Below are 12,519 nucleotides of genomic sequence, written 5' to 3'. Positions count from 1 at the left end.
TAGAATGGCGTCTCCCAATGGCTTAAAATGGCGTCTCCCGCGCTTTCCTTCCTCCTCCGCTGCTGCCAACGCCGCTCCCGGCGGTTCTCGTGGCAATGGCGGCGCACTGTAGGTTTCGCGCACTTCTCCTGTGCTGCTGCCAACGCCGCTCTCAGCGGTCCTCGTGGCAATGGCGGCGCCTCGCGGGTTTCTGCGCGTCTCTCTCTCCCTCTCTTCGACGCTGCTCGGCCCCTGAACACCGGCTGCGCCCTGTGCGCTCTGCCCTCTCTCTCTCTCCCCCGTCAACGCCGCTCGGCCCTTTGCTGTGCTGCTCGGTCGGGCTCTAGCCCGCCGCTGTCCGGGAAGGGTCTGCGCACTACCTGTTGCCAGCCCGTTTCGCTGGACCACCTCGACTGGAAAGCCAAGCCTGGCTCTCAACAGCCTTCCCCGCAATTCTCGAGTCTCTGCTGGATGACTGGGCGGTTGCCCGTGGTCGACCCCCGAGTCTCTGGCCTTGACCTCCAATCCACTGATCTCCAGGAACGAATCCCCGGGAGGTGATGCAGAGTTGCAGGTAGGTTCGAACTTGCCTTATCGCCAATGTTGTGTCTGTGTATAATAAGACACAGACTGCAGGAGAACGGTACAACAGGTGTTTACTCAACGTGGCTCACACTGGAACTGATCTGTACAGATTACTACTCAGTACTATATACAGGTGTGGTAACTGCCGGTACTGCAGTATACATGAGCTGTAAAAGATAGCTCCCCCCTTAAAGGTATATACATTACATGCACCAGAATGGGTAGGGCCGAGGCACACCCAATATTAGGCCTCAGTTACATCAGACCGGCGAGTGCAGATGCCTGCTTAGCGCCCCAGGCAGCTTCCCGATGAAGAGGATTTTAATTTTGAGCTGCTGTGTCACCTGCAGCGGCCCTCAGGTAAGTCCTGGGAGATGGGCAGAACTGATCGGGAGGGAGGGGGGAATGACCAGAAAAGGGGGGAGGGGGCAGCAATCGGGAGTGAGGGAGGTGATAGGGAGAGATGATGTGGCGATTGGGATGAGGCCGAGTGGTGGCCAGCAATGGTCTTCGGCACTGCTGCTCCTCCCAGCTCCACATTAAGGTATTTTTTTCAACTTATCTTTTTGGTGGTGGCCTCCAGTGGTCCCTTTAAGGACCTCTGATTAGGCCACATGTAGACCACATTTTCCTGAACACGTTAGGCCTTATTTGCATATGCAAAGGGCCTAATACCTGTTTTAGGTGCGGACCCTGAAAGCCTCTTTTTCTGCCTTTACCAATATGGTGGGCAGCGCACTTTCAGCATGTAACGAGCGTGTGTGCTCCGCCCGTCATACTGGATGCTTAGGTGGCCATTTTGTACTTGGAAAACGGACGCAGCACCTTTGAATTTCTAGGCCGTATGTCTGTATTTGAACAGAATTGAATAGATATTTTTTTGTGTCTACTTGTACTTTGATCTTTATTGATGTGCTGTTTATTTAATGCTAGTTAAAATGCTGTAGAAATATTAACTGCAATTGCGCCTAAGCAATGTATTCAAGTATAGTCAAATATTGACACATCCTAGCATGTGACAAAATGAAGAGACATCGCTCAGGGTCACATATGTAACAATTTAAATGGTGGCTGAAATAGTATTAATAAAACAATGATAGAATATCCAGTAGGTTTGTATTATCTGATTGTTACCTTTCCCAGCACAGAATACATGGAACACCACAAAGCCAAACGTGGGCTAGGAAGTACTTGCCTGAGAGGAAGGCAAAGAGGCAAGCTCCATAATCTACAAATGAGGAAACGTAGCAAGGAAACAAAAAATCAATTCAGATGAAAAACAGATTCTAATTAACTCAGGGTGCAGATATGATGTTGATACAAAATGGTTTCTGATGCATGTCAACGGAAAAGTGGCAGTCCAACTGATCAGGCTCCAAAAACCTTTCGATCTCACATTGAGTTAAACATGAACGAGGTGCAGTACAACCCCAGTCTAGTGAAAATCTGCATTTTACCGTACACAGATATTAGTCGGAGACAAGGAGCTGCAGCATAACTGTAGCCTCAATCACCATCTGTTCAGTTGGAGAGAACTTCAATAGTTTTTCTGGCACAAGGTGGTTAGTTTCCTTCAATTATAGTTCTGAGTTATGATAGGCTAGGTAAACAATTAAGATTTTTTCTGAGTTTAATTGTTTGAGAGAAGTTGAAAAAAGTAAGTACTTCCTTGGTATAATTGTTGTCTGTATCTGGAACTTGTTTTGGTATGAACGGCATTTGCATAAATTGCAAAGGTGACTAAATACTGGGAGGCTGAACAGCAGACCATTTAATGTGCAATGTAGCCAGTTACAGAACATGCGGATTAATAGGCCACTGAGACTATTTTATGGAAGACTTGATTCCAAATGGAATGGGAATTTGCGCTGCTGTTATACATCTTTCTTTTCCTTAGCCTTAGCATCTGAATGGAACCTGCAACAGTACATATATTGCTGTCTGCATCCACTAGTGTTACTCTTATCTGTAACAACAATCCTGGGACCACATATTGTAGAGCGAATAATTTCAAATGGTGGAAATTCCGTAGGGTTTGTGGATGGGAGGCGGGTGGATTTTTACCCTACCCACCCAGCATGGAAGTCATACCAGGTGGGCAGTTAAAATGCCCCAGGTTGCTTACCTGACGGAAAGCTGCCCAAATCCCGACGTTTCTGACTTTAATGGACGCTTCTCGACTGGTGGCTAAGCCACCCACCAGCGGGCTCCTAATTCCCGTATGCAAATTGGGCTCTGATGATGTCATTGGGCCCCGACAGCAATTTTAACTGCGGACTGAGCAGAGAGGCTGCTGTGGCTTTCCCGCCAGGTGAGGGGCACCCTGAAGAGGATCGGGGAGCTGAAGAGGCCCTCAAGGTAAGCTTTTCACTTTCTTTTGTGGGGCCAGGAGGAACTGCGGTTGGAGGAGGAACAGTAATCCTGAAAACTTTGTGGGCATACAAGGAGGAAGCTTTGCAGTTCATAGGCAGACAAACAGGAGTGGTTGTAGGAGACGGAGAAATAGGAGGCGAGGGGACGGAGGAATAGGAGGCGAGGTGCCTAGATCAGATTTATAAAAGCAGGTCATTTCAGCTTTATGTAGATTATCAAAGTATAGCAAAGCCCACACTTTTAACTGCTATTTCCTCCAAGAGTCATTTTAGAGTTTACACAGCTGAACAAGCTTTTGTGTTTTTGAAATCATAGATGACTTGGAAGAAGAGGCCAGCTGCTCAGAGGAACAGCCAGGCTCATCAAGATCCCTACCTTATGCACCGTCCTCACCAATTCTGTCATGGCATCTTACCTGCCCCAGCATCAGCCCAGACAAACCCGCTTGGGAGAAAGTAATAATTGAGTCAGAAGGGTTTTCACTGGGTGAGGCTGAGGCACCAAGCATGAGTGGGCGTGAGAACCTGGGAATGGAAGAGGAGAGTGCCATTCCACCACAGAGAGTGTAGAAATGACCACCTTTGGCAGAAGAACCTAGGGACTTAGATTTCAGGGGCCCAGTCTTCAAAAGGATTCTGAAGCATAGATCTCATGTGCAGGCAGTGGAGACAGTTTCTATGCATATGGTCAAGATGAGGGAGAAGTGGAATGATTCCACCACATGCATTTACAACATATTGTAGGAAGTTTCTCATGACCCTGGAAGGAGTGACAGTCCAGGAGATTTCTGCGGCAACAAGGCACCCGGGGGAGGTTCTAAGGAGATTGCTGGCTTCCAGAATGGCAGCTACCATTGCTTCAATAGATGCTTTAAGGGTCAGCCTGAACACAGCACTTTCACAGGTCTTCTAGACTATTTGATCTGTAATGTCACCAATAGCACATCTGAGTCCTGCACTAGGGGATACGTGGAATGATAACACATGTTGCTGTCTCTCATGAGTGTGAGATTGTGCCTATTACTTTTAAACCCCCTCCAATACCAGCACCCGAGGGAGTTTCAGACTTGAGCCTGGCTGTCCTTAACGATGCAAGACATTGGCAACCAGAAGCAGATCCCTCAAGAACAGATTCTGCCCTGAGACAACATTCTCAGTCCTTGAGGACTCCAGAGGAATCTTTCCAGCCAACTACATCTCAACCTTGCATCACTCAGGGAGCACCTTGTGGAAGTAGGAGATTAGGACCTGGAGCAAGCAAGGTAGCTGGCACAAAGGGCAGACCCAGCAGTAAGAAATAGTTGAGGTTCGAGCGTGTGAAATTATTGGAAGCTTTTGGTGACTTTCATTCTGGAAAGTAAAAATGTTTGGCTACATCGACTTCAGAGTTCATTTCTGTGAATGCTTGCAACTTGGACTCGGGATCATGATCTGTGAGAGCGTAACTCTTGTATCATGGAGGCAAAGTACAGAAGCCTTTGGGAAAGCAGGTCTTTCTGGGGCAGTTGGGTTGGGGGGAGGTACAGGCAGGGGAGAAATTTTATTTAGATTCACAACTTTTATTTACTGGAAGCACTCGGCTACAAGTTGCGGCCACCTTTCTCTGGCTGCAGGCTGATGGCTCTCTGGCTCCACCTTCAATTCAATTCAGTTCAATTCAAATCGCTTTATTGGCATGACAAGTTACATCTTATGTTGCCAAAGCATCGGAAAACATTCATGTTTGTTCACAAAAATACAGATCTATCCATACAGTGTATAAACAGATATATCCCTGAGTGTATAAATATATTTTCATATAATTTATATATACTCTTTTCTTATATTTAGTGGTTGTCCCTCCTCCCCTTCTTGTGCACCCTCCTCCGCTTGATATGGGAATGAAGAGATTTCTCTATCTTCTTCATTATCGTCATGATCCCCTTCAGCTTCAGGAGGCAGTAACTCTTTCTGCATAGTGATATTGGGCCAGATTTGCGATGGATATGAAGGCGTACTCTGAGAGTATACCATTATACTGCCTTTGAACGGGACATGCGCTAAATCCCGAACTTGCGATCTGTCAAGTTCCAACTGGACAGATTATCCGCACTAACACCACACCGACATTGAAAATTTAAATGCTGCTGCAGAGTTGGGCTAATTGCCCACTAACTGCCCAGCAATTACGTATGAAAATTTTACGGCTGGTAGCAACAGGCACAGGGCCTGTTTCCACAGCATAAGGGATTGCCCGAATCTTCATCTGATGCTTTATTACTGTATTGGAATTTTTTTTAATGCTTTTTTTTCCAATTAGATGACATCCAGGAACATATGAAGTTGTAGAACCTGAGGGCAGAATTTTGCAGGGGGTCAGCAGGCGCGATCGGTGGCGGGTCGGGTGGGAAAGTGTTTTTTTTCACAGCGGGCCTTTCCCAATGTCGGCTCTGTCAGCGCTGAGCGGACACGACACGCAGCGGCAGGGGACCCAATTCAGGTAATTAGTGGCTTGTTTAGAGCCACTTAAGAATGATTTTCAGCTTACCTTTTGCATTTGACAGCTCGCCCATGGGGTCCACGCTGGTCGTGGACCACGGCTGTCAAGCTGAGGCGGGAGTTCAGTGGCCATTGAATCAGCTATTGAGTTGACAGCTTCAAATATACAGTAAAAGCTCCCACCTTACAGAGATATCTTCCCTCAGCCACAAGATCTTCCTCACTGCATTTCCACAACAGATTCACCATGCTGCAAATCTTTACACAAGTCTCCATCCACTCTGACCTCATTACTTCCCTCACCATTGACAGATTGCTTCTGTCATCTCTACTTGACCTGCCATCTGTTCCATCAGCATGGGTGCCCTTTATACTCTCTCACCTTGGTGCTCAGAATCTCACCTAAATCAGCCCCAACACCAGCAGCACCAGGCACACTAGCAGCACCAACAACAACACCACCAACCTTCTCCTCAACACCCTGATGCTGCACAGGATACAGAGCATCAGCACCCGACCACACTGCTGCCCGGGAGGCCAGAGATGGCCTCACTATGGCCAGATTTACTTCACTTGACACTACACCCTGGCTGCCGCATGATGTGCCACACCAACACCATAAAGCATCCCTACAATGTCCAAGCCATTCCTTTCACACTCATCACCATTGCAAGGGGTACCATGATGACGCACCATTCACTGCAACTCACTAAGCCACTTCCAAAGATGCACACAAATCTGTCCAAGAATGCAAAGTGTTGAAAATAAAGGATTCAATGTTTGACACCACATTAACAGAAACTTTACATGAACATTGAATAAAACACCCAAGTGCCTACCATTGTGTGTTGTTAGTTGGTATGATTGCACTAGGATGAGGGTGAGTGTGAGGGGTGGCTAGTGAGATAGGGATGTGATACTATAGATTGAGAGGGATGGGTGGAGGTGCAAGATAAGTTGGTGTGAGTAAGGATGTGCAGGAGTAGGGTAGGGAAGGCAGAGTGATGGGGATGTGATGAGAGGCACAGCAGGATGATATTGAGTGTGGCTTTGTACTAACATTTTATGATCTACTGAGATCATTGAAATATTTGCGCCACTGCACCCAGGGCCTCCTGACCACATCCCTGCTTGTGCCCTCCTCTGCAATGTGCAACCAGGCTGTGTTGATCTCCTGGGGAGGTCTCTTCCGCCCATGGGAATGGAAGAGGACCTCCCTGCGTGCTGTGACTCCCTCCATAAGCATATGGAGGGAGTCATGGGAGAGCCTGGGTGCAGCCCTGTGGCTTTGTGCAGTGATTGTCAGTGTTTGCAGCACCTCAATGCTGTGGAATACTGACAGCACAAATGCCAAAATAAAGTTGGACGTGGTCCCTTTAAGGAAATCGGCTGATGACGCGCCATCAAATGACGTCACCAATCTGCTTCCTCTAATTGGCCGGGAAATGCGCTGAGCGAGCTTAACAAGCCCCATCAAGGGAAATTCATTTCACAGAGCGGGCTGGAGCCAGCAGCGAGGTTGGGACCTGCTATCGACATCGCCCGCCATGGACCCGCCAAAGTTAGTAAAATCCCGGCCTGAGTGTATCATTTGGGATGGCACCCAGAGAAAATATAGAATGTTAGCACAAATTGACAGGCGCACCCACAGAATCATCTAATAACAGAGTGAGCATTGCTAATTTTGTGTTTCTTTAAAAGAAGTGGGTGTGTAGCAGATTTTAATTTAACTGAATCTCACCCTGATTCTCCTGAGTGCCATTAAACTACTGGAATCTGCCTCCTCTTTTCCTTTGATTTATTTATTCTATTCCCGTTTTTATTTCCTTTTATTCTTTCTCTAAGAAGGCTTCAAAGATCAATTCTCCAAATATAAAGCTTCAAAGATCAAGTCTCCGAGTACACGTTGCTTCTGTTTCCTGATTGGAGCATCGCTTCTGCACACGCTGCTCCCCTGGGATCCGCGGGCCATTAGGCTGCCCTCTAGCATGCAGCGTCATGCAGCAAGTTCGCGAAGGATGGTCCCCATCGGGCAAGTGCACACGCTATTCGGATGCCGGCAGCGTACTCCGTAGGTACGCCACCGACTGCAAGATTCAGGCCATTATGTAGGATGCAGCAAGCTACAATGATTCCAGAGACTCTTGCTGGGCTGGACAGCAGGATTTATCCAGGCACCTAAAGCGAGACTTCAAAAATCCCTATGGTCTGCTCTATTAAAATTCTTGTAGTCCCATGGGCCTCATTATATTTGTTCTCCTCCTTGCTACTTGAAACAGAAGTCATGACTGCAGGGGATACCTCTGATCACTAACCAACCATCTTGATACATGATTCTGAGTCAACATGGCTGGTATGGTGAATTGTCGCAATAAAAAGGGTCATGACAGCTTCCTGGGTGGGAGGCATTAACATGCATGATAAGGTGATTGACATCGCACACTAGGTGGATGTTTATGGAAAGAAAACCTTTCCTATTAATGAAATTGAGTGGGTTGTCATATGGAGCTTAGACAGAATAGTCACACCTATTCTATCAATTGCTCCTTGCACTGGTAGGAATCTTAGAATCATAAAATCATAGAAATTTACGGCACAAAAGGAGGCCATTCGGGCCATCGCGTCTGTGCCGGGTGAAAAAGAGCTATCCAGCCTAATCCAACTTTCCAGCTCTTGGCCCGTAGCCTTGTAGGTTACAACACTTCAAGTACATATCCAAATCCAAGTTTCCTTTCCATTGAAGTCAATGTAACAGAAAATCAGGTGGGGTGTCTAACGGACAGCCAATTCGATATCGGCTGTTTTACATTATTGCCCAAAGTTAAAATGATCCTCTAGAGTGGATACTTGGACGAGGTGCTGGTGAGTCACTGTCAGCTATGGTATTATATGTATAAGTCAATGCATTCAGTAGAGGAGGTTAATGGGAAAATAATGAGGCAAAGTCAAAGACATGTTATGCCAATTTAAGGAGATGGTCTTTTTACTTATATCCCTGACTATGATCAGGCAACAGTCCCTAAACGTGCATTCTAAATGGGAGGTCGGTTGAGAATTAGTTCAGCCAAAGAGATTACTATTTAGCCATTGCATTTATTTATGCAGTTATAATAATTTCAACTTTTTTTGCCATTTTTACCAATGTCAAAGTTTTTGCCTCCTTAAATTATCTATGTTTGAAGACTGGTTAATAACTTCTAGTGTGCTCATATGACCCTGGACTTATGCCGGTGTGTTGTAATATAAATAGCAGAAAATCAAATGTCCAGAGTGAAACATAGTACTTCCAAATCTTTGAACTATGCCAAAAGCAATAGTTTGGTCAATTACCAGGTGCTTTTTCATCTGGCTGGCTGCACTGTCGTATTCCGTAAGTAAGCACATTTTACACAGCTTTTAAAATGTATAACTGCAATGTTTTTGTTTAAAGTAGAAACACGAAAAGTGTAGTCTTAGCAACTTGTTTTATGTAAGCATAACTCCAGGACTAAAATGACTACACACAAGTTTCCGGTTTCTATAGTATAGTTAAAAATTGTGCATGTTGTAAAATTTAATTTGTCCATTCACTTCAAAACTATTGATGAGGCATCCTTTTATTACATTGCTTGTTTTTCTCTCCATTTGATTATTGCGCACTTTCCCTGGCTTTTTTCATGATTTCTATGTTCAGTAAACTCTATATTCAATTCATTAGGCCTTTGGGTTACAAGATATCGTTTTCTTGCTATGAATTCTAGGTAAATGAGGTCATGCTGCTTTTATACTTCCTGCATAGAGCTTATTCCCCATTACATTGTTTTTATTTGAAGTAATAAAAGTGATGTCGTGGAGGCAAGCTTTACAAGAAACAGCTGAGAAAAGGTCACAGTAATTATTCAATGTATATAAAAGAAATGGCTAGGAATTAATTTCCCCTTTAATTAAAATATATGTTTTGTCTTAAAGGGACATTGTCAGTGGTGACGTTTTTCTTTTGCAAGTACTTCACCTGAATGATATGCAAACGTGACACAGTGTAATTGCTGACGCAGTGATGTCATCGTGTCATTTCATCAACAATTCCATTTCACTGTGAAGACATTTAAACTGTAACAAGAGAAATCTGCACTGCTGTAGTTTGTACTGTAGTCAATATAATTTAGGTTGGAGCATGGAATTACTTTAAATAGCAGATGTATCTCAGCAGACTTACCTTGCCTGAAAGTTTTCAAACATATTTTTCAAAGTCATAAATGGCCCTTTATACAATTCATTAAATTCACATATAACTTTTCAAACTGTCATTTTATTTTTCTCCACAGAAAGCCAATAGTGATAATGGTAAGTGTTTTCTTTAAAACTACATGTATATACAATGATATTCAATGTTAAGGTTCTGTTTAAAAAAGAACTGGCAATTGATTGAGTAGTTCATAAAATTCTCTAACAACATTGCACACTGTACATCATTTGGACAATGCGTGCATTGAGATGAAAAGTAGAATTGTGACATGCGCATACACAGGAATTTTCACTGCTCTTTAATAGAAGTTTACTGTGGGTCAATATAAAACTGGTCTTGACTTGAATCTCGTAAAAGGGGGCCTATCTTTTAGGTGGCAGTGAGTTTACTGCCTCATTAGCAGCAGGCAGTAAGGGGCCACCATTCATATAGCAGTTCTGACCCAGTACCACACAGGTTAACATTCCTATGGGCATTTTATGTAAATCAGGCAAGTTAGTAGTAATTGACCCCCATCCATGATTTTCTGTATTTAACGGATTGGTGCTGAAGCTAACTTTAAGCAACGTTCTCTGGAATAATATATTTCTTTCCTAAACCCTCCACCATCCTTTCCTCCCTCCCCCCCTCCCCCCAAGAAATGTCTTACTTTTAGTGTGGCAGGACTGCAGTTGCCTAATTTTTCCGCAATCGCAGAGAGTATTATTTGTTTTCTTAAAATTACAAACTTGCCACCCATGTCCAGATAATTGTCCTCACTTTACCATTGACCGGAAAATATTTTCAGTTTTAAAATGCCTGATTTCTCAATATATGGCTCTGATTAGCCAACAGGAAGTACCCTGGCAGAGTCCTTGACTCATGGCATAATTTCAACGCCAGTGAACAATGCTCTAATTCTTGATCAATGCTGCCAGTCCAGATGTTCTGAAGACCGTATTATAACAAACCGTACTGATATTGCCAACCATAATGTTTCTCAGCTAGCACAGAGAACAAATCAACAGTCTTGCATGTGCCAACATTTAAAAAAAAATTCTTGGGATGTGGGTGACTCTGACAAGACCTCTACTATTCTTCATTGCCCTGAGAAGCTGCTGGTAGGTCTTCTCCTTCAGCCGCTGCAGTCCTTGTGATGATGGTGGTTCCACAATGCTATTAGATAGGGAATTCCAGGATATTGACCCAACAATGAGGAAGGAATGGTGATTTTTATCCAAGTTAGGATGTTGCGCGACGTGGAGGGGAACTGATGGTGTTCCCACAACAATGCTGCTCCTGCCCCTTTTGGCGATAAAGGTCGCAGGGCAGGCATCCATGTCTGGATCAAGGTGATGACGAGGTCAGGAGCCAAGTGGTTCTGGTAGACCCCAAACTAAGCATCAGCAAGCAGGTTATTGGTAACTAGGTGTGTATGCCTGCCTACAAGGTACCCCCACTGCTTCTTTATTATGGTTGCTGTGACACATCTGCAATTCCAAGCTATTATTCAAAGAAACTTACTCTACCAAGGCATAGCTGGGTATGTATACCTTCATTTACGTGTAGAAATTCCTAGTCATGTGGAATGACAAAAACTGGAAATACAAAAGATTGATGCAACATGATACATGGTCCCCTACACAAATACAATTCAATGGGTAATTTATATTGATTGTATGTACAGCGCACTAGTCAGCCTGGTGCAGGCAGTGGACATAACATTTCAATTAGTATGACTCACTTCAACAATAAATACAACCCCCTTGTATGGATTCAATTATTTAATGATAGGACTATGTTGAGTATAACTAATAACATAAGCCATGGAATTAGGTTAGGGGGTTTTGTAAAAAGAGAAAGTTGAAGAAAGGAATGGGAGATTGGGTTACGTTTAGATGGGAACTACAGACAGACTGTCCAGACCTCTCCCTTGAATAGTTGATAAATCCCTTCAGCTGCCCACAAATAACTTCAACCAGCTTCAGAACGAAGTGGGCTTCATATTGAATGCCAGCCAACTATGCTTCAGTCACACCCTGACTGGAATTTCCTGTGAGGAGAGTGGCCTAGAAATTCGATTGTGCCCAAAAATGAGTGCGCTGGGGCTGATGTGTACACTGCACACGCCTGTTACTGTTGTCCCAGGCAAAACGTAATATTCGTGCTGCTTGTACATTATCATGAGTCAGGTGTGCAGCCAGCGCTACCTGATGTAAGAAAACTCACTAGTCACTTGATTGAATATAAAACAAGGCTTAGTGAGTTTTCTTACGTCAATTTAATCAACTGTTTCACAACCATGAGATTCTAGCTACATCACTAGTTCCTGGTTACAAAAACGTCCTGGGCAAGCTGGGCCCACGCCCGAGTATTTATACTCCTTGGACGGCGCCACCAGCTGACCACCCAGTGTTATTTCATGAGTCATTTCTTCATGAATGATAAGATTCATGACACTACCCACGCTATTCATGGCTGCATGTCTGTTTTGTGGGGGGAGGGCAGTAATTGGGCATCCCTGACGCCACTTTAAAGGTAGTCAGCACCTCTTAAAGGGGAGGTGCACTCTGACTGCAGACAACAGGGAAGCACTTGTGCATAGAGAAATGGCTGCAGCAAGTTCTGAGAGAGCACCATGGTTTTCCAATGCTGCCTTGGAGTCCCTGGCACAGGAGGAGGAGGGAAATCTTCTTCGCCCCAAGAGGGCAGAAAGCCCTCAAGGCAACACCTCTGCTGCCAATGCGAAGACATCACAGAGGAGGTCAATGCCAGGAGCTTAGCTCTCAGGACATGGCTGCAATGCCGAAAGAAGTTCAATGACCTCACCAGAGTTGTTAAGGTATCAATACTGCTCTCTTACTCTCTGCTCACACCTCCAGCCTCACTACGCACAACACT

The 12,519-nt window shown here is 44.8% G+C and overlaps 1 protein-coding gene across 3 annotated transcripts in view; it reads left to right on the top strand.

Moving 5' to 3' along the window:
* Window positions 1-6,746: 6,746 nt before the first annotated feature.
* Window positions 6,747-12,519, top strand: part of habp2 (hyaluronan binding protein 2) — a 79,853-nt gene continuing 74,080 nt past the window's right edge. For 2 of the 3 annotated variants that reach the window (XM_085994477.1, XM_085994476.1), the window contains exons 1-2: window positions 8,680-8,784; window positions 9,719-9,737. In XM_085994477.1, coding sequence (XP_085850603.1) covers window positions 8,716-8,784; window positions 9,719-9,737 — 88 coding nt within the window. In that variant the 5' untranslated portion in view covers window positions 8,680-8,715. Of the gene's footprint in view, window positions 7,490-8,679; window positions 8,785-9,718; window positions 9,738-12,519 lie in introns of those variants that run through there. The other variant, XM_085994479.1, reaches the window with a different exon arrangement.

This window comes from Somniosus microcephalus, chromosome 8, assembly GCF_052327205.1.
Source record: "Somniosus microcephalus isolate GS21.2 chromosome 8, FLI_Smic_1.0, whole genome shotgun sequence".
Taxonomy (NCBI): Eukaryota; Metazoa; Chordata; class Chondrichthyes; order Squaliformes; family Somniosidae; genus Somniosus; species Somniosus microcephalus.
This window is presented reverse-complemented; position numbering and strand designations above follow the sequence as displayed.